Here is a 20,000-nt window from a genome sequence, read left to right as displayed (position 1 = left end):
TCCGATAGCAGAACAGATCTTTACATGCCTCCTGTAAAGCGTTGCTTATCACCGTTGTCATGGTTACACGCTCACGGTGGGAAGGGTCAAAACCTAATCACTGCTCCACACCTTATTATTGTTCGTCGCGTCTGATGACGCGCAGCAGCCAGCCAATCAGAGACGAGTATCCCACTGTGGACTTTAATGTGGATCATTTCAGCTATTAATCGTTTGGATTTATTTCTGGATTTGTCCCTTCAGAGGAAACTGTGTGTGTGTGTGTGAGTGTGTGTGTGTGTGTGTGTGTGTGTGTGTGATGGCCGTCAGTATCACGGCTCTGTGTAACGTGAGCTCGTCTCTGTTTTTGTTCATGGAAATGGAGATTTTTTGCGGTTTGGAGATTCACCGACTCGAGCTCTGTGTGTGTGTGTGTGTGTGTGTGTGTGTTTGAGAGTGTGTATAGGGGCTCGTGGGGCAGCAGCACCACCTCCACTCAGCTCTGTGTCATTGCAGCACACACAGCGAGTGCGATGTAACTTTTCCTGTCAGTAATAGGCATTTGATCAGTTCTAACACTTAAACCCATCCGGATCTTCACTAGAAGTTATTACTAGAGATGCACCGATGTATCGGCCGAGAAAGGCGATTTTTCCCGCTAAGGGCTTTTTTTCATGCTATCGGCGATAGTTTAAAAACATCCGATGATCAGGGCGGATTATATCCTGTCGATCAAAAGAGGGCGGGGAGACACATGGATGTGGTTCTGTGTGTAAAGACGATGTCTCGTGTGTGGAATGACGACAAAACTGCAGAGGGTAATCTCTGTAATCTCTGCACTAAAACCGGAAGTACATTTCACGACGCAGAAATTTCGCGTTGAGTCAATCCCCGATCCCAAACTCCAGCCCCCCCCCCCCCACTCTCTCCCCGCATTAAAGGGCCAGTACACTGTCGAAAGATTTAAGTTGAAGACAAGTCGACAAAAAAAGTATATACTGCACATGAAAATATATTTATAGTCGTATATTTCATATCCAGTGAATGTTAATATATAAAAAGCGGATATTCTATATCACCGGTGTGATGTCAGGGATGAAGTAGAAATGCTTGTGTGTGTGGAGAGTGAACGTGAGACTAACTGGAGGATTTTTATAAATCAGTCGATGTTCATATGAACGAATAACCTTCAATAAGATGATAATCTTACTCTGATCTTCAGAACGGAGTTCATGGGCTCATGTTAATGTGAGTAGTGTGTTTTGTGCTTCTGAGACCGGTTACTGCCGGACGACTCGCTGAAACGGAGAGAATCAAGTTTTCATGTGCATTTCCTTCAGAGTTCTTTTCAATGAATTATTATTCATTCAAGAGAAGGTATGAAAGGCAGGACGATCGGAACCGGTATCGGCTGAGAAATTTACCCGCGGCGCATCTCTAATTATTATATTATTTTTATTAATGCATGTTACAAAAATGACAAAAATAAAAGTAGCAGAGATTTATCCCAGTGAAATATCATGTGTAATAAATTTATCACAAATAAGCATGTTTCATTTTTTGTACTTTTGAGAAACACCACATGTACTGTACATTATTATTATTATTATTATTATTATTATTATTATTAAAATTGCTATTATTTAAAGTATTGTTTTTTTTATTTATCTGTCGGAATATTCATATCATTGACATTGCAGTGGGCTAAATCTGATTCATCTGAAATCATGTATTTTTCTCATGCTTTAAGAAAAATATCATCATTGCTTATGAATTATGCTCGATATAATATAATATAATAATAATAATATAATATGCTCTAATGTTAATATCATATTTGCTCTCAGCTGAGATAAAACTTTTTTTTACTACAAGTTAACGAGGCGTGTACGATGATCAGTGCCATGTTTCAGCAGTTTTAAGCTTCACTGTGTGATTGATCACACACACACACACACACACACACACACACACACACACACACACACAAAGAGAGTAATATCTCAGGCTCCATTAGCTGAGTAATGATCTCTCAGACTGCTGATGGAGAGATGCAGGGTGATGGAGACGTCAGTGATGAACCTCAGAGCGGCCGAGCGTGGACAGATGGACAGAGAGAGGAGATGGAGATGATGATGATGATGATGATGATGTTTTCATTCAGAGCGATTCAGAGAGCCAAAGGGAACTCTTCTGTGCAATTTAATTATGCTAATTAACTGCTATTAATGACCAAAATTCTGGTAAACTGAGCAGAAAACTGACAATGACCGACTCTCTGATTCACTGACTTCTGCATTGACTGACTCTCCGATTCTGATTCACTGACTCATTCATAGACAGTCCGATTCACTGACTGCCTCTCTGACTCACTGACTGAGACTGACTCATTCATAGTCAGGCTGATTGACTGAGTGACTCTCTGACTCGCTGATTCACTGACTGATTCACTGTCTGACTCTGACTCACTCGCGGACTCTTTTCTGGGTTTCTGGGTAAAGGTGATGTAGTGGACTTTAAAAAAAAAAAATTTTGGCTAAAAAAAAAAGTAAATTATTTTAATAAATAATTAAATAAAAGTCATAAAAAGCTTAAAACATCAGGAATTAAATGCCCTATAAACAGCACATGTAGGACTGTTTCTTCTTCTTCTTCTATTAGCAGTATTTTTAGTTTATTATCAAGACTAATCATCATTTTCATATTTTACCATTTTATTTTTAACTACTTTTAGAGGGTTTTTTGTTTGTTTGTTTGTTTTTAACTTCATACTGTCGACATTTTTATTATAATATTTCCACCAGTGTGGAATTTTAAAAAAGTGCGGGTTCTCCCACTCGTCTGTATTTGTTATTATGATGAATGAATGTAGTGAGTTATTAAGTACACCTCTGCAGTGAAAAGGCGCGCGCTGAGCCCCAGATTCCTGCCTGCTTCCCCGCACGGAACACCGACCGCACGCGCACTGTGGAATAACGGCGCACACCTCTCGTGCCTACCGCGCACCCTACCTAGTGCACTACACGTCCAGAATGGGGGGGAGGAGGGGGGAGGAGGGGATTCAGGACCGAGCCATAGCCCACTTTTTCCCACAGTCCACAGTGCGCGTGCAGCTGCGGAAATGACACAGCATCGACAAAACCGTCACGTCACGCGCGACCACGGGACACAGAGACACGGAGAGCCAGGAATCACGCGTGGACCGAACGCACGGACGCGCAAATGGCCGCGTGAGGAACCGCACGGTGCCGTGGAGCCGCGAGACGCACGAACCGGGGTGAGTTTATCCCGTTAGGTTTTTTTTTTTTTAATGAAGTGACGAGGAAGAAAAAAAACTCGTCTGTTGTTTGTTTGTGTTGTCTTCTCGCCCCCCCTCCTCCTCCCCCTCGAGAGGTTGGATTGGATTGGATTGGATTCTCACCCCCTCGGTCTAATCACGACATGAAGCTTTGAACTCGATACAAACCCTCCGCGAAGTCCTCCACTCTCTAACCCACCCGCGTGACCCCGTTTCATCCGCGCGACCTCATTAAACAACCAAAAATTCCTAGAACGCGTGGAGGTTTTTTTCCCAATCTGGCAACACGGGAATGCACACGTCACGCGCGGGACCAAAAAAAAAAACACGCGCGGGTCGACTTCCGGTCTGAGAGAGGGGGGAAAAAAACAAACAAAACATTCATAACACGTGTAACTCTTCACACACTCCGTGGTTCTGTAGTAAGCGAAGAGTTTCCGGTTTGCGGTGGAGCGCGTGGGATTTTTTTTAAAGTCTTAAGAATGAGGACGTGAACGGGTGGTGTTTATAAGTTTTTGGTTTTCACCGCCGGTATTCCGACAGGCACCGCCTCCCTGCGCTCTGATTGGCTGGTGCGTCACTCACGCGTGCCCTTCAGTACAGCTATCAAGTGTTAGAACCTGCTGCCACGCCCTAGAACTTTTATTCATAAAGTCTCAGCAAGAAACATGTTACATGTCAAATCAGGACAATATGCAAATAATAATAATGAATGCTTGATTTGCATATGATTTTTAAAAAATGCTTCTTTTTTTTTTTTTTTTTAGATGATTCAATTTTAAAAACAACAGCGCTGTTGAGTTCTGGATTGCGATTGGTCAGATTCCAGATGTTGATTAATTAGAAAACTATGCAAATACGTTGATCAGTAATCCATGCTTGATTTGCATAGGTTAAAAATGCTTTTTTAAATGATTTATCGTGATAAATCCAGAGGTCAGAGAGTTGTTTTATTTACTGAGTTCTGGATTGTGATTGGTCAGATTCAAGGTGTTGATTAATTTTCTATGACGGCAGCTCTGACAGGTTTATATTAATATTAACGCGCTCGTTCGGAGACGTCATCGTTCCTATAGCAGCAGCTCGTTCGCAGGGACGTGTACGGACGGCCGCGCCACGTACGTGCTTTGAAGTGAGTAATTATAATCAGTTTAATTAGAATTGACGGTTAATGCGTACGTGGAATGTTTATTGGTTGGCGTGGGCGTGACCTCGAGACCAGAGTGTTCATCGCTTTAATAACGACTGTCGTTATGAGGTACAGTTTCACTGTCGTGAACGCAAGGTGGCTGCCGGCCAATCGTGACGCAGGCGGCGGCGGCAGCGGCGTCAGGATATAGAAGATCTATTTGTGTTACCACATGTAAACTTTTTCATTTCATTTAGTTCAACCCATCATCATGCACTGTTCTCATCACCACCATCATCATCATGTATTGTAATGAATTTAATGGATTATAGGTAAGTGTGCTCATCCTGTTTTATAAATAAACGTTTTGATGTAAAATACACCATTATAAAGTTTCATTTATGTAATAAGTTTGCTTGTTTGTTTGTGTGTTTGTTTTTCCAGGAAATGAACTCGTCTGAGTGTGGCGTTAAATCAGATGGACATGCACTTGATAAAGGTAATAGGTTTTTTTTTTTTGTTTTTGTTTTTTTTGTGAGTGTTATCCAGAAAAGTCTGAAATCGGTGTTCAAATGGTTGCTAGGTGGTGACTCGAGTTTGGCGCCGGTTGTCACGGTTTCAATCCGTCTTATAAAGTCCGTGCAATGGGCGGCCATCTTGGCGACGTTCCCAGGCGGTTACTTTCAGTCAGATATCAAATGGCGCTTAAAATCTGACAAAGGTGTCATAAATAACACGTTATTGTCTCCGGTTACACGTAATAACCTTGTTAGTTCACTCTGTGCGTCGGTGTCAGACGCTTAACCGACAAGGCCCCGCCCTCTTTTTACCAGACGAGCGTAATACAGCTGTTACCAGCAACACGTGTCCGTCGTATCCTGAATAGGATGCCGCCGAGGGTCTTTTCACGTTGAAATCCTGCCTAAACAGTAAAACATCGTAGAAATTAGTGTGGCGGTAAAGAAAAGTCCGTTTCGACGTATATTTTTAGAGACGAGTCTAAAACAGCGCGTATTGACATGCCCGTTTATTTCTGTCAGAGGTCAAGGTCGAGAAGGACGCAGACGACATTTCAGACGTCGAGACGCAACGGAATTTGGAGGACGAGTGTTTGAACCGCTTCGCTCGGAGGATCGCGAAGAGATCTGCGTCGCACGGGTTCGACGGCCCCGACTCGGAGCAGAACCAGCCCGCCGGCAGAAAGAAGGCCAAGGTAACTTTGCAGGTGACGCAGAAGGGATTCGGTTCTCAGGCGTCAGTAATTAAAACCCGCCCGAATGACCGTGAGCACTCCGCAGCAACCTATCTGTTTCCTTTTATAGGTCGGAGAACTTTTCCAAGGTGGCGGCTCGGAGGAAACGCCCAGATCCCCCCAGGACAGAACCGTATCGTCATACCGGAAGCCTTTATACGGCATTTCCCACCGTATCTCCGAGAAAAAGGCCAACATGGATCAGCACGAATCCGGGATCCGGGTTAGCCGTAACGGGATCCTTTTCCCAAAGTTGGACAGCCCGATTCACGTGAGGTTCGACGCGGCGTCGTCTTCCAGATCCTCTACGTCCCCGGTATCTCCCGATTCTCATCTGTATCCGCTTTTCGAAAAGATGTTCTTCATTCTCAACAGTCTGAACTCCAGCATGTCTCAGCTGCACAGCAAGGTGGACCTTCTTTCACTAGAAGTGACGCGCATCAAGAAGCAGATCAAGCCTTCGGAGATGGCTATGGAGTTCCAGCCTCCACCGGAATACCAGTTGACCAGAGAGGAATTGGGACAGTTGATGGAGCAGACCTCCAGCGCTGGCGAACTGGGGTGCAGGCTGCTGGTCCAGCTATTCCCAGAGCTTTTCACAGCTAAAGAATGCGCCCACGGTTGCCGAGCTTGTGGCGTCGCCAGCAAAGCCGCTCTGGACTCGTTGCACCTTCAACTCGTACGCAACTACATGGAGTCGTGCTACCCGCTGGTCAAGAACGGGAACGTTTGGCAGAACGAGTGCCTGCCGCAGATCAACGACTTTTTTAACCGTTTCTGGGCTCAGAAGGACATGGAGAGCGGGCAGGTCTGCGGGAAACGGACCGGGTTCGACGCGGACCAAAACCACCACGGCTGCCATTTCATCAACGAGGACGGACAAGACGAGGGGCTGTCGCTGGATTCCGGAGAGAACCCCGCCGTCAACGGCGGCCAGTTCGGCCACGTCGAATCGGATCTCGCGTTCGATTCCCAAGAAAGCGGCGAGAATCCCGACGACATCACGTCAGCCGAGGAGTTTGTGGTATTCCTTTTGAACAGACTGTTCCCCGAAGTGTTTGAGGAAGGGAGACTTCCAGAGGGCCACAGGACCGTCGGAGAGCTGATGGTCAGTTCGGACCGACTGGAGATTATCCGTAAATACATGGAGGCGAATTTTCCAGAAATGCCCGAAGACACCTGGCTGCAGTTGTGCGTGCAGCAGATGGAGGACGCGCTCGAGAATGTTTCCGCCAACGGTGGCGATCAGGAGAACCTCCCCGAGGAGACCTACAACCCCGCTACTCTCCCTGACGATGTCTCCGTGGTGAAGATCAGTGATTTTTCCGACTTTGAAAGGTGTAACCGGAGGTCGAAAAGGCTGCTGCTCGAACCCGTCGACTTCAACAAAATGGACGTCCCTCGTCCGGATTTTGACGTTCCACAAGAGTACCTACTCACGAAGGAGCAGCTGAGGAGCATCTACAATAGCAGCTTGTCCATCGGAAACTTCGCCTCCCGTCTTTTGGTCCTCATGTTCCCCGAACTGTTCACGCAAGAAAACAATCGCAAGCACTACAACTGCAGCGGCTCGCTGGGAAAAAAGCAGCTGGATCCTGTCCGGATCAACCTCATCCGCCATTACGTCCAGCTGCTCTACCCTAGAGCTAAAAACGACCGGGTTTGGACCCTGGAGTTTGTAGGGAAGCTTGATGAAAGGTGCAGGCGTAGAGACACGGAGCAGCGTCGCTCCTACCAGCAGCAGCGGAAAACCTACACCTCGGATCAAGATTCCGATCTCGGAGACTACATGACCGCTAGCCAGATCACCCCGGATCGTCCGAAAGAGGACTTCGACGTGCCCTCGTTGCCACCTGAAAAAAGTAGCAAAGACTTTTGTAAGATTCCTCTGGACGACCTCCAGGTTTCCGCTCCAGACTTCCCAGTGCCTTCGTCGTACTTACTCACGGACTCCGAAGTTAGAGAAATCGTCCAGCAGAGCCTCTCGGTCGGGAATTTCGCCGCCCGTCTTCTCGTCCGTCTCTTCCCTGAACTCTTCACGCACGAGAACCTGAGGCTTCAGTACAACCACTCGGGCGCCTGCAACAAGAAACAGCTGGACCCCGTGCGACTCCGACTCATCCGCCATTACGTCGAGGCCGTGTACCCGGCGGATAAAATGGAGGAGGTGTGGCACTACGAGTGCGTTCCCAGCATCGACGAGCGCTGCAGGCGCCCGAATCGCAAGAAATGCGACATCCTGAAAAAGGCCAAGAGATCGAACGGCATCGTGTCGTGTTCCTAACGATTTACGCCTGAACGAAACTCTAACTTTTGCACAAGACCGCCGGCGCGAGCTGTAAACGACGAGATCCTCATCGAGTAGGTCCTTGTTTACAAGATGGAGCTACAGCAGCGAAGCTAATTAACGATGACACTAACGACAGATAATATTAATATGCCAAGCTATCGTACTTCTAACTTTTAATAGATAAGCTATCGTCGCCTTAGCCTAGCCGATACACAAGTGGAAAGAATCGAATCTTTAGTTCCAAGTCACTTTAGTAACGGCAGAGAGGGGTATATTTTGTTTTTTAATTCATTCTAATGTTGCAGCACTGGTGTTTTTCTAACTCGATGTCCTAGCTACGGTGTAGAGGAAAATAGAGAAGCAAATCGATGACTATTTTTAAATAAAAGTTTGCATTTCATCAGAAACGGATCTGGTTTGTCTGGTTAGCGGGTGCTGTGTTCATGTACAAGAGAAATCGAAGGGAAAACAATACAAAAGTTTGGGGGGGGTTTCCCCCCTTTTTGAATGCATAATAAACTTAACACGGACGTTTCAAAGGACGTGTGCTGGCGATACAGGAAGTCCCTCCCACAAATAATCTCTATCCAGAACTCGAATTGTACGTTCTTTCGCAAAAGAGACTGGCCGAGACGGTCTTTCCCATGGTGCTTTTGCAGTGAAGCAGCCGGCCAATAACTTCCAACAAGATTTACAAGATATGCTCTGAAACCCACATGCCCCGCCCCTTCCCCTGGTGACGCAGGGTTGCGTTGCATCCAATTTGCATACTGGAACCCGATTGGCTGTTACACTTTATGATGCAATAACACTGTTTCAGTAGGAACACCAGAGAAACATGTGAGCTGCGGATTTTTAAATATAAACGCACGAACGCGTATAAAGTGACATCAGAAATAACCCACCAGATCTAAATTATTACGAAGTAGTACTGTTTCTCCCCAAAATATGAATGATTTCGAAGTATAGCTATGTTTCCCCCCCCAAAATATCAAAATATTTTAAATCATTACCGTGTTTTATTTTTACCCACATATTATTATTATTATTATTATTATTATTATTATTATTATTATTATAACTTTAATTGCTCTGGTCTACAGATGATGCAAAGCATTTTTTATGATTATTTTTTGTTGTTTCAGATCTGGAAGTGAACTCGTCACTGTACTGTACGTGTTCTGTAGTTAAGTCGACGCGATCCCTCACCAGTCCGAAGGCTTTTCTAACGAACGAAACAAACATTTCGGGTTTGGGACGGAGCGTCGGTAATGAGATTGGTATTCGTTTCAGTTGTGTGTCTTCATAACCGTTAGAATCGGCACGTGATGGTGGTGGTGTTCTTCTCGAAGACGGTTCTGGAAATCTGGGGAGTTTTCGAACATTCCTGGCTATAAATAAAGTGAACACACCATTGTACATCAAATGTTAAATCGTTAGAAATGGTTTTAGGTTTAATGCCGAGCGGCACCGCGCCTTATTGGATGACGCGATGACGAAAAGATCAGCCACTTGTCGTGAAGTGAACATTTAATACGTGATATATGCAAAATATTTTAAAGCACACAAGATGAGCTTTCATTGTTAGACCCATAAATAATCCTGTACAAGTTCCTCGACTCTCTCTCACGAGTGAAATCCCTACAATGTTGAGACAACGTCGATTAAATTGTCAGTTGTCAACTATGACGTCTTTCCAGAACAGAGCGGGAGGGGGGAAAAATAAAACCCCCAAACACATCAGAAGGTTCATCGTAACGTTGCTTATTCTCCGAAGGCGTCTCGTTTGGGAAGCTGGAGATGTTTCCAGCTTCTCAGCAGCACTTTCTGTTTCTCTCCGTCGTTCGTTTCTCCCACGATCTTCTTCAGGACGACTCTCTTCAGCGTCACCTCGTCCTTCTCTTTGTCCTCCTCGACGATCAGGTCCAGTGTGTCTCCCACTTTCACCTGCAGGTGGAGCCAGACGTTAAAGAAAGACCACAACATCGCTGTCACGGTCTATCTGAAAGACCTTCTGAAAAAAGCCAACAGGTTTGTTCTTATTAAGGGCTGCATAATATATATCGCAGTATCTGCAATAAGGATGCTAAACAAAACTCACGAACTAATCCCTACACTCTGAGCAAACGCAAATAATTCTTCTCGATATCGAGTTTTACTCAAGTGTGGGCGGAGGGGTGCCAATACTTCATACAAAACCTCAACTACATGCTAAAATTATACAATGCACAATTAAACCTTTTGTTGATTTTCTTAAACGTTTCTGTCGTGTTTGTAAAAAATTTTTTAATGCATTTTTTTATGCAAATGAGACTCCGTCTAATTATAATAAACGGTGCAAATTTGCATACTTATTACCTTTGTTAAATCTACTCTTTGGATGAGGTTAGAACAAAAACATTTCAGACAGAAAATGTTTACTGGATATTTATACAATTATTTAAAATCATTTATAATATACATAGACCGACCTAATTGATACAAATCATTTGTTTGGTATTAAATCTACCAATATCGGATTTGTAAATTCGAAATGAAAAATAAGTGATATATATATATATATATATATATATATATATATATATATATATATATATATATATATATATATGCGTACAAAATCCCTCGCAAAAAATTTCAAATGAAAATCCTCTGTAATATATTTCTAAATTAGGATTACGAATAAACATTTCTGATGATCGTTTGATTAAATATAGAGCGGGGGGGGTTAACTCACAGTTTTGCTTTTCTTTATGAGCTTCTGTCCGTTCAGCCTCAGCTTGTGGTCGTAGAAAGCGTCCTCGATTTTACTGCGAAAGAAAAAAGAGCAGAGATTCACACAGTTTAAATGTTCGATTTCGCTGTTAGCATTTTTCCAGCGTTTTCTCGCTCTGCGTTCATGCTAGCGCGCGACGTCGCTTCTGAAGCTTGTAGTTTGTGTCGCGTGGGCGTGGCCAAACGTTACGCCAAATCAACGGCGTCCATTCAGTAACGTTTAATCTGTAATTATTAAAAACATACCGACGATATCTCAGAAACGTGTATTGTGAAATTATTTATCACGATATTGATATTTTATCGATATATCACCCAGCCCTGGTTTATCGGTGTGTATGTGTATTCGTGTTCCAGCTCTTACTGCCTGCCGACGTCGAGTCCCGTCTTCATCACGAGGTCGAAGCGTAGCGACTGAACTGCTTTCTGGTGATCTTTATAGTCTTTGGGTAAACTGGGATCCTCCTGCAGCTCGTCCTCGTAATCGCTGGCCTCCGGATCCTCTTCCTCTTCTTCTTCGTCCTCTTCCTCCTGAGCACTTCCAGCTCGCCCCTTTTTCTTCTTATAGCCCTTAAAGCGTGTTTGCTGGTAGGGCGGACCGCGCGCGGCGCCTCGGTGCTTTAGGAGCGCGGCCGAGCGCTGAACCAGAGGAGCGCTCGGGCCCCAGAGCTGACGTGCGTGGAGCGCTCGCGGACAGCGCAGCAATAAACTCGCGCCGTGCCACGCGCACGGAACCTGCAGGGACGTGAGTCTCCCGAGCTGGCGCAGGGTCAGAGCCTGGACCGATAAACTCTGCATCGTCTCCTCTCACTGCACAGACACAAACACAAACACAGAACAGCGGGGTGAGATCAACCTCGCCATGGACTCCAACGCGTAAATATACACCGACGTTTCACCAGAATGCCAAAATCCATCTTCTTACAGTCCTTATTACAGGTTTATTTCAGTTTCTGCCTGTATGTCGGTATAATATGAACTAGACAATGATCAGACAGCCCCAACGCTGCGTGTGAGAGATCCTTTACTGTGGTGTAGCAGTGATCCAGTATAATATTGCCTCTGGTGGGACGTGGAAGGAGAAAAACACCCACGGCGAGTAGGAAGGCTTACAGTTTATGACGGTAGCCTCTAAATTAGGACAGCACATCTTCTCCAGGGTTGTTACGTCTGTACGCCATCTTTACTTGATGTAAAAGCATACCAGCGCGTTGTCTGGAACAAACACTGAGCCGAGTTTCACTGAAGCTCAATGCAGCGGAGTTTAAAAAGTCCTTGTTTGTGCGGGTGAGGTGAAGACCGATATGTAAATAGTTCGGTCAATGTTTACTCGATTCCTTCTTGCTCATCACCCTACAGAAAGACATGTATCCCGCACGCATGTACCACGGTTCGAGGCAAGCGGACCTACGGTTCATGAGGAGAAGATTTTTGTGGCTATGTAATGGAAAATCTATCATGGCGGACTTTATGGGTCCCCAAAGGCTTTTTTTTGTTCCCCATGAGAAATAAGGCATTTATACCAATTTTCAGACATTTTGGACTCATGGGGCGGAGGGAAAATCACGTAGACTTTACGCGTGGGCTGTAGCGCCACCTATGGGCTGATGTGCGCCATTTGTAGTGTGGGAGTTACTCCTGGCCTGTAGTATCAATGTGCCACATTTCTAAACTTTTTACCATTCAGTTATTGAGTTATTGGGCACTTTAGTGAGAAAAGGAGAATAACTAACAATAATAATAATAATAATAATAGTTTCCTCCTGCCTGAGGAGGAATAATAATAATAATAATAATAATAATAATAATAATAATAAACAATAACAAGAGTTTCCTCCTGACTGAGGAATAATAATAATAACGATAGGTTAATAACAGATATTATTACCGCCAAATAAGAGTGTACACGTCCAAACACCGCGTGTAACTTCACACACTCCTCCTGTTCAGTCACTAAAACAACTCCGGATTACTTTAATACGCATAAAAAAGCACAGAACTGAATTAAAAACCAAGATTATTAAAGCCTCACGTGCATGAACTCGGACGTTCCGCCTGCTGTCTCCTTGTAAACAGCGAGCACCGGAAGTGTCGCAGGAGAAGAAGTGTGTTACAGCTGTAGTGTGTAATGTCGCCCCCAGCGGCCGGAGAGTGGAACTACAACTACAGCTGCTCACAATTCATATGTGCTCGACAGACAGGGTACAAATTCTACTCAAATTCAATACTTCCTGACACGCACATAGTTTAGATCAATAAATTAGTTCGTTTAGACACCATGTACAACACAAAATGGCGGTAAAAAACAACAACAAAAAAGCTGATGCTAAATACATGCTAATGCTACTACTACGACTAGTGCTACTAGTAATATACAGTCCTGTGCAAAAGTCTTCTTTTATTTAGTTTATTTTTTGTAATCTAGTTCACTTTCTTGAAAGTGATTTCCCATCATTACTTTTCCAACAAATAGAATTCAATGTTGCAAAATAAAATGTTTGCATCCCAGTGAAGAAAGTAACATATTACATTATGAAGACTGCACTAACGTAGATCTTAAAATGGATTTTGATTTAAATAATTTAATTCAATAATAATAATAATAATAATAATAATAAATAAATGATGTATTGTACATCTTCTTCCTCCTTTCCCAAAGCAAAGCATTCTCCTTTTTTTTGTCTTTCTTTTTTTCTCTCTCTCTCTGAACAAAAAATCTGTCTTTATACTCTGCCAGATCTCCACCCAGTGTGCTGATTGGCTGTTGGTCCCTCAGAGGGCAGAGCCTGGGTCTTTAAATGTACTGAGCTCTTCAGTAGTTAGTTCAGTAGAGCAAACAGAGTTACACGACGCACAAGTCAGGAACCCGAGACGTTTTTAGCAGCATGGCCTGGTTTGTACACACGTTGATGCGTTTCCTGACAGCACTGCTGATGATGATCATGATGGAGGCCGAGGCGACATACGGACCGTACAGATTTATCCAGGACAGACCTGCAGCGAGACGCAGACCACTGACCTACAGCAGACCTGCTCATGGAAACATCATCAATGGAGGTATGGAGCACGTCTCTGAGAAACATTCTTCTTCATAAAGCTGGAAATGTTTCTTTATTAGTGCAGGTGCAAAGATTTTTCTCGAAGACACTGAGAGAAAACTAAAAAGGGTTTCTACAAAAGTTTGTTACAGAGGAATAAGACTAATACACAATAATATTACAGTAATTTAATAACTCGTAACTGTGACATGAACATATTAATATATCAAAGTATATTGAAATGTTTAAAATAATAATAATAATAATAATAATAATAATCTGTGTACGTGGGTTAGATTAGGAAGGAATATATAATTATTCACACTTCTGTTTTAAATAATGATTCATTTATTTCATCATTTTTTTTATCTTTGACACAATTTGAGCATAGCATTCACTGATTATGTAGCTACTTTATGAGATGGAAAGAACTTCCTTGTCATCAGTCTGTTTTTTCTCCTCAGCGTTAGTCAATGTTAATGTGTGGATTTTTCTTTACAGAATGATCGTAATGATCGTAATTCTGAAGAGATATCAGTCAGGATAAAAACGAGAGTTAGTTCTCATATCGGACTAACATCGCTACATCCACTGCCTCTAAAGACCTCTTACATTAAATAAAATATATACATACATATATATAACATGAACACAAAAGGACCCTTTAATCAAAATAGTGAAGAAAATAGCTACAAGTCAGGAAGTAGATTTTAGCTCTTAGTTCTTAGAATATCACCATGAGAGAGAGAGAGAGAGAGAGAGAGAGAGAGAGAGAGAGAGAGAGATCGAGACAAACAGATTTGGAGACAGAGTAACCGGCAGAGAGAGAGACAGAAGGAGTAACAGACAGACAGGGAGGCAGGCAGAGAGAGTGGGAGAGAGACAGGCTGAGAGGCAGAGAGACAGAATGACAGGCAGAGAGACAGTCTGACAGAGAGAGAGATAGGAGAGAGACAGGCAAAGATGCAGACTGACAGATAGACAGAGAGATAGTTTGAGAGACAGAGAGATAGATCAAGAGACAGACAGACAAGCATAGAGACAGACAGATAGAGAGACAGACATAGAAACAGAGCGATAGATAGAGAGACAGACAGACAGGCAGAGATGCAGACAGACAGACAAACGGACAATGAGATAGATCAAGAGACAGACAGACAGAGATATATATAGAGACAGACTGACAAAGAGACAGACTGACAAAGAGACAGAGAGACGGACAGACAGTCATAGAAACAGACAGAGATGTATATAGAGAGAGACAGACAGAGAGAAGCAGGCAGGCAGGCAGACAGACAGACAGATAGAGAGACAGACGGAAAGACAGACGGGCAAATTTGAGATCTTTTTTAAATTTAATTTTAGCATTTATCAGCATTTAGCATTTTTATCGCTTGCAGAAACCATAAAAGGACTTCATCCTCGAGCTTTTGTTTCCAGCTAGCTTTGTCTCTTTCTCTTTATCTCTCCATACGAGACGCCATCATACTTGCCTTAATCCTCCATCCTTCCTCTGTCTCTCTATCTCTCTTCCTCTCCCTCTCTCTCTCTCACCACACTAAGCTCATGCCATTAACCCCAGGTTTTACGGGAATTTCCATCATCGGCCGCCTTGGAAGTGGCCCGTGTTCCCCCACCACCGACCCGTCTTTCCTGTCCAGCCTCCAGTTGTGCCAGTGGTGCCACCAAAGCTAACGCTAACCAAGCCGTGCGTCACAGCGCCACCCACAGTGCCCACTCCAACCGTAACCACAACTCCAGCCCCTCCTCCCGCTTTATCCACCACGACGCCCATCACCCTGCCGCTCAGTACCCTGAGTGCCACCACTCCCCCTGCTGCTCCTCCCACTCATCCAGGTAGACTCAGGACGAGGGAGTCCTCCCATTTTACCCCCTTTTTTTTCTCCACAGAGCATGCTGAGCTTCACGAGACCTGTATTTTCTTTCACGCATCCATCTCTCCATTCATCTCTCACTCTTTATTCCTCCCTACTGTAGGTGGTGCCATGGATGTACAATGGTTCTCAGTCATGCAGGTCCACTTTAACGTCGTAATGTTCTGAGGAGTTCACCAAGTCTTTGTCTACATTTTGATGAAGCTCCTCAGACTTCTTAGATGAGAAGGTTCAGGATTGTAAACATCCCAGGATGTTTCATGTCTGGGAATAGTGAGACAAGTTGACTGAACATTTCTCTGCTCATATGAGGAGCATTGTGGGTTCTTCATCTTCATCAGACATGATGAAGCTCCTCAGATGTTTGGAGAAACTTCTGAGAAAGTTCTTCAGTAGGCATAGAGTAGCCTAAATGTCTGGTAGTTATAAGTCAGAACCACAGGAATTGTACTTTCATATGTTTCACCACATCTGAAGAGCATATTCGGTTCTTCTGCTTGACCAGAACTGATGAAGCCCCTCACATATATGAAAAAAGTTCAAGAATGTAATGAGGAAGGAGTAGTAAATCAAGCTGATTAGATGTATGAACGTATTGTAGAAGTGTGAGTTTTTCATCTACATCGGGAACTGATGAAGTTCCTCAGATGATTTGTGAAACTTCTGCTAAACTTCTTCAGTAGGCATACAGATGAGCATTCTAAATGTCTGGTCGTAATAACTCAAAGCCACCTGACTTGTAATTTAAGATGTTTCACCAGAGAAGCTTCATCGGTTGAAACTAGACATTTAGGTGGCTACTGAAGAAGATTCTTCACTTATTCAACAAACTTTCACCCAAGAACCAATTCTTGAGCGGTGAATCTTCTTCAGTTCGTTGGAGAACCCTGATTGGAGAAAGAGATGGATGGGAACCAATCAATGATATTAGACTCGTGGTTTAAGATGTCTCTCCATGCATCTGAGGAGCTTCATTGGACAATGAAGCTTCCCAGATGAGTGGACAAACTTCTTGAGTATGCAATTCAAATGGGAGCTTCCTCAGATCACCATGTTCATCAGAGCAGCTAGAGCTTGTGGAGAAACATCTTCAAGACTATTACGGGAACTTACATGGCTTAGACATTTGGTTCACTCTATAGGTTTGTTAGGATCTCATTGGAGGTTCTTCTTCTTCGTGAAGAAGCTCCTTCTTAGAGCTCCTTAAATGAGTGTAGAAACATCTAACCTCAATGTCTGGTAGCAATGAGTCAAAGCCACCGGATCTTGCTACTTGTCTGAGGAGCTTCATCAATTTTTCATCAGATCTTCCGAAAAATGACTTGATAGAAACAGACATTTGGTATATCTATTGTGTTATGATCTTGATCTTAAGGTTCTTCATCAGTTCCCAGGTCAGATAAACTGATCAGATGATCACACTAACAACATCTTGTTGTTCTTCCTCTCATTTAGTGCATCTACCTGATTACAATCCAACACTTTCCTGTCTTTCTTTCAGAATCTATCATGGATCATGGATAAGCGCTGACTTCAGAAAAGTCCTGCTGAATTTAATGCTGGCTGAAAATAATTCTTCGTGTAGGCTAAGCTAGCATCTAATACATGTCCTAGAGTTGTCCTTTTTTCCAGTTGTGGAATAGAAGCTATAAACAGTCGTTCCCTCACCAGCCTCTCTTTTTTTCTCTAAAAAAAAAAATGCAGCTTGTCGTGTTACCGAGAAACCGCAAAAAGCGAAAACCCCTCTGTCCTGAAGATGTCTGAAAACCTAAAGTTACAGCTTTACCAAACATCTGCTTACACAAAATGTCACTGTATCAATGACGTTACCATAGAAACGATAACGAGTGCACAAATATGAACCTGTGATTAATTAACACCTTCTGACCAATCAGAATCCAGAATCGCTGTGGTGTAATAGAAGAACAGAAGAATAATCATTATCCAGACGTTTGTATTTGTTATTTTTTTATGCATTGTGTTTATGTAAAAAAAATTATATTTCCCATAATCCTCAGCTCCGGCAGAGGTGTGCAAGAGCCGCCCGCTGGACCTGGTGTTCGTCATCGACAGCTCTCGCAGCGTACGTCCTGCCGAATTCGAGAAGGTCAAAGTGTTCCTCTCGGACCTGGTGGACACGCTGGACGTTGGCGTCGATGCCACGCGTGTCGGATTGGTCAACTACGCCAGCACGGTCAATATCGAGTTCCTCCTGAAGACGTACGCCAACAAAGCGGATCTCAAACGTGCCTTCTCTCGGGTCGAGCCGCTCTCCACCGGGACCATGACCGGCTTGGCCATCAAAACGGCGATGGAGCACACGTTCACCGAAGAGTCCGGCGCTAGGACGGCGAATAAAAACATCCCGAAGGTGGCCATCATCGTAACGGACGGGCGGCCGCAGGACAAAGTGGAGGAGGTGTCGGCTTCAGCGAGGGCTCTCGGGATCGAGATCTACGCCGTCGGAGTGGACAGGGCCGACATGAAATCTCTGCAAGCGATGGCGAGCCAGCCGCTGGACGATCACGTGTTCTACGTGGAGACGTACGGCGTGATCGAGAAACTCACGTCCAAGTTTAGGGAAACTCTCTGTGGTAAGATCAGGAACTTTTTCAACTTAGCAAGGTAATACAAGTGCAGCATTTCATTTAAAATACCAAATATAATCTTATCTTTATTTAAATGACGATCAACGAAAACCAAACTGGTAGAAGTGGAGTACCTAACGCTCTTTAGATATTTTCTTCCTTACTCGTGTTCACCGTATTTCAATAGCGGTCGCCATTTTGAAGTGATGCTAAACATAACATCATCGCAATTTGAAACTACACTTGTAAATACAGTTTATTTATGTTGTCTGCACTCGTTCGTTGCTGCTACGTTCATGCTAGCAAAGTAAGTCACTACTGTTTGTCGATTTTGGACGTGATTTTGGAAGCGAGCTAGTTGAACAGAAGTTAAATAAAACACTATACAGTGTGAAAAACGGTTGCTTGATTTGCATGCTAGGCTCCGTATAAGCGTTGTTCACAGATTAGATTAGCAAAGCAAGCTAACTCTAGCTACGTGCACTCATCAGAGACACCAAAGATCGCCGCTACTTCCTTCCAAGCTTTATTTATCTACGTAACGTCTCTAAACACAGAATAAGATGAACGCATGGATATAAGTTTTTTGTGTCATTTTAACGTGAACGAATTTCTTGTAGTAACTAAAGTTGTGAGCGGAGGAATGAAGGAACGTTGGAGCGCACGCGCCGCAGGATTGGTGCGGGGAATCATTAGAGACGATCGTTTGGATTTGTTTCTGCTATTCAACACTGTGGTCTGACCGCATGTATGATGGACACGTGTATGTTTATTTGTTTGTTTGCTAACTCTGCTAGTCCTGACCGTTGTCTCTAGGCATCAATGCATGTGCCCTCGGACACGACTGCGAGCACGAATGCGTGAACAACTACAACTCGTACTACTGCGAGTGCAGAGAGGGATATGTGCTTAACCCGGACAAGAAAACATGCTCACAAGCCAAGGGTTCGTCTGTAAAATCTGTCATGCTCATGTTGGTTGTTTAACACACTCAAGCCACACTCGGGAAGGGGGGGATTGAACTTTGTGTTACGCTTCTGAAAAATGCTTGGCTAACTACCTAGCTGATGTGATGGCATACTAGCTAACTAACTAGCGTACATGCAAGCAGCTACTACATCAAGTAGCTACAACACCACTTAAATATAGCCGATAACGTAGATGACTTGATGGCATGCTAACTTAACTACCTTACTTACTAGCAATGTAGGGCTGGCTAGCTTTCCACCTAGCTAGCAATACACCATTTAGCCCTATTACACTAAATTTAATTGCAGTATATTAAATGTGTTTGTGCTTTTATTTGTCTTTTGTTGTTTTTAAACTAGATAGCTTGCAAACTAGAAATGTTTTATGCCGCTGGTAAATTGAATAGCATAAAACAGTATTTAAATGATATGCTAATCCAATGTTCTGGCTGACTTGACTAGTTTACCTGCTAGCAGTGTACTGGTGGCTATAGCTTGCCAACTAGCTAGCAGTACCTTGACTAGCTACATTAAACACAGTTTGATTGCAGGATATCAAATGTATATTTTACAATCTTCTTGCTTGTTGTTTTAAACTAACTAGCTCACTTACTAGCATTGCTTTAAGTAGCTAGTACTCAACTAGCATATTAAACATATTTTTAAACATATTTTTAAAAACTTTGTTGTTTCATTTATCCTCCATTGTTTTGTTTGAGGAAATTACCTCAGATTTTTGTGTCTTTTGGATAATTTCTGAGTAAATTAGCTAAACCTCATCAACACTA

General features: G+C 43.5%; 4 protein-coding genes across 10 annotated transcripts in view; 3 read left to right on the top strand and 1 right to left on the bottom strand.

Moving 5' to 3' along the window:
- The window catches only part of pdss2 (prenyl (decaprenyl) diphosphate synthase, subunit 2), a 34,453-nt gene extending 32,964 nt beyond the window's left edge, over positions 1–1,489 (top strand). For all 3 annotated transcript variants that reach the window (XM_017464101.3, XM_053679313.1, XM_053679310.1), the window contains one exon: positions 1–1,489. This exon is cut by the window's left edge and continues 1,065 nt beyond it. The gene's annotated coding sequence lies outside the window, so the exon portion shown is untranslated.
- Positions 1,490–3,045: 1,556 nt separating this feature from the next.
- Positions 3,046–8,359, top strand: bend3 (BEN domain containing 3). Of its 2 annotated transcripts, XM_017464095.3 has the most exons (5): positions 3,117–3,256; positions 4,664–4,738; positions 4,851–4,905; positions 5,447–5,619; positions 5,729–8,359. In XM_017464095.3, exons 3-5 carry the CDS (start codon positions 4,854–4,856, stop codon positions 7,940–7,942), a joined length of 2,439 nt encoding a protein of 812 aa, XP_017319584.1. In that variant the 5' UTR covers positions 3,117–3,256; positions 4,664–4,738; positions 4,851–4,853; the 3' UTR covers positions 7,943–8,359. The 2 variants fall into 2 exon arrangements, with proteins under 2 accessions (XP_017319583.1, XP_017319584.1); XM_017464094.3 differs by lacking the exon at positions 4,664–4,738 and having other exon boundaries at positions 3,046–3,256.
- A 1,101-nt stretch (positions 8,360–9,460) lies between these two features.
- mtres1 (mitochondrial transcription rescue factor 1) lies at positions 9,461–12,839 on the bottom strand. 3 transcript variants are annotated; one of them, XM_017464103.3, is made up of 5 exons: positions 12,756–12,798; positions 12,612–12,676; positions 11,088–11,533; positions 10,686–10,758; positions 9,461–9,895 (listed from the first exon to the last, which is right to left on the bottom strand). In XM_017464103.3, the coding sequence occupies exons 3-5, from the start codon at positions 11,519–11,521 to the stop codon at positions 9,713–9,715; spliced, it is 690 nt and encodes a 229-aa protein (XP_017319592.1). In that variant the 5' UTR covers positions 11,522–11,533; positions 12,612–12,676; positions 12,756–12,798; the 3' UTR covers positions 9,461–9,712. The 3 variants fall into 3 exon arrangements, with proteins under 3 accessions (XP_017319592.1, XP_017319593.1, XP_053535276.1); XM_017464104.2 differs by lacking the exon at positions 12,612–12,676 and having other exon boundaries at positions 12,756–12,839; XM_053679301.1 differs by having other exon boundaries at positions 12,612–12,761.
- The window catches only part of matn3b (matrilin 3b), an 8,495-nt gene continuing 1,295 nt past the window's right edge, over positions 12,801–20,000 (top strand). The window contains exons 1-5 of one of the 2 annotated variants that reach the window (XM_017464096.3): positions 12,801–12,925; positions 13,461–13,780; positions 15,325–15,618; positions 17,675–18,250; positions 19,061–19,189. In XM_017464096.3, the coding sequence (XP_017319585.1) occupies positions 13,609–13,780; positions 15,325–15,618; positions 17,675–18,250; positions 19,061–19,189 (1,171 nt within the window). In that variant the 5' untranslated portion in view covers positions 12,801–12,925; positions 13,461–13,608. The remainder of the gene's footprint in view (positions 12,926–13,460; positions 13,781–15,324; positions 15,619–17,674; positions 18,251–19,060; positions 19,190–20,000) is intronic. The other variant, XM_017464100.3, reaches the window with a different exon arrangement.

Source organism: Ictalurus punctatus, chromosome 3 (genome assembly GCF_001660625.3).
Source record: "Ictalurus punctatus breed USDA103 chromosome 3, Coco_2.0, whole genome shotgun sequence".
Classification (NCBI taxonomy): Eukaryota; Metazoa; Chordata; class Actinopteri; order Siluriformes; family Ictaluridae; genus Ictalurus; species Ictalurus punctatus.
The sequence above is the reverse complement of the archived record's forward strand: the minus strand, read 5'-3'. Positions and strand labels throughout refer to the sequence as shown.

What these genes read in the sequence shown, in the direction of transcription:
- bend3 (XM_017464094.3), top strand. Translation starts at nt 3,101, where the DNA reads ATGACACAGCATCGACAAAACCGTCACGTCACGCGCGACCACGGGACA. An exon ending in CGCGAGACGCACGAACCGGG is followed by an intron (nt 3,257 to 4,850) that starts GTGAGTTTATCC and finishes TTGTTTTTCCAG; the next exon opens with GAAATGAACTCGTCTGAGTG. An exon ending in TGGACATGCACTTGATAAAG is followed by an intron (nt 4,906 to 5,446) that starts GTAATAGGTTTT and finishes TATTTCTGTCAG; the next exon opens with AGGTCAAGGTCGAGAAGGAC.
- mtres1 (XM_017464104.2), bottom strand. Translation starts at nt 11,521, where the DNA reads ATGCAGAGTTTATCGGTCCAGGCTCTGACCCTGCGCCAGCTCGGGAGA. An exon ending in GGACTCGACGTCGGCAGGCA is followed by an intron (nt 10,759 to 11,087) that starts GTAAGAGCTGGA and finishes TTTCTTTCGCAG; the next exon opens with TAAAATCGAGGACGCTTTCT. An exon ending in TCATAAAGAAAAGCAAAACT is followed by an intron (nt 9,896 to 10,685) that starts GTGAGTTAACCC and finishes CTCCACCTGCAG; the next exon opens with GTGAAAGTGGGAGACACACT.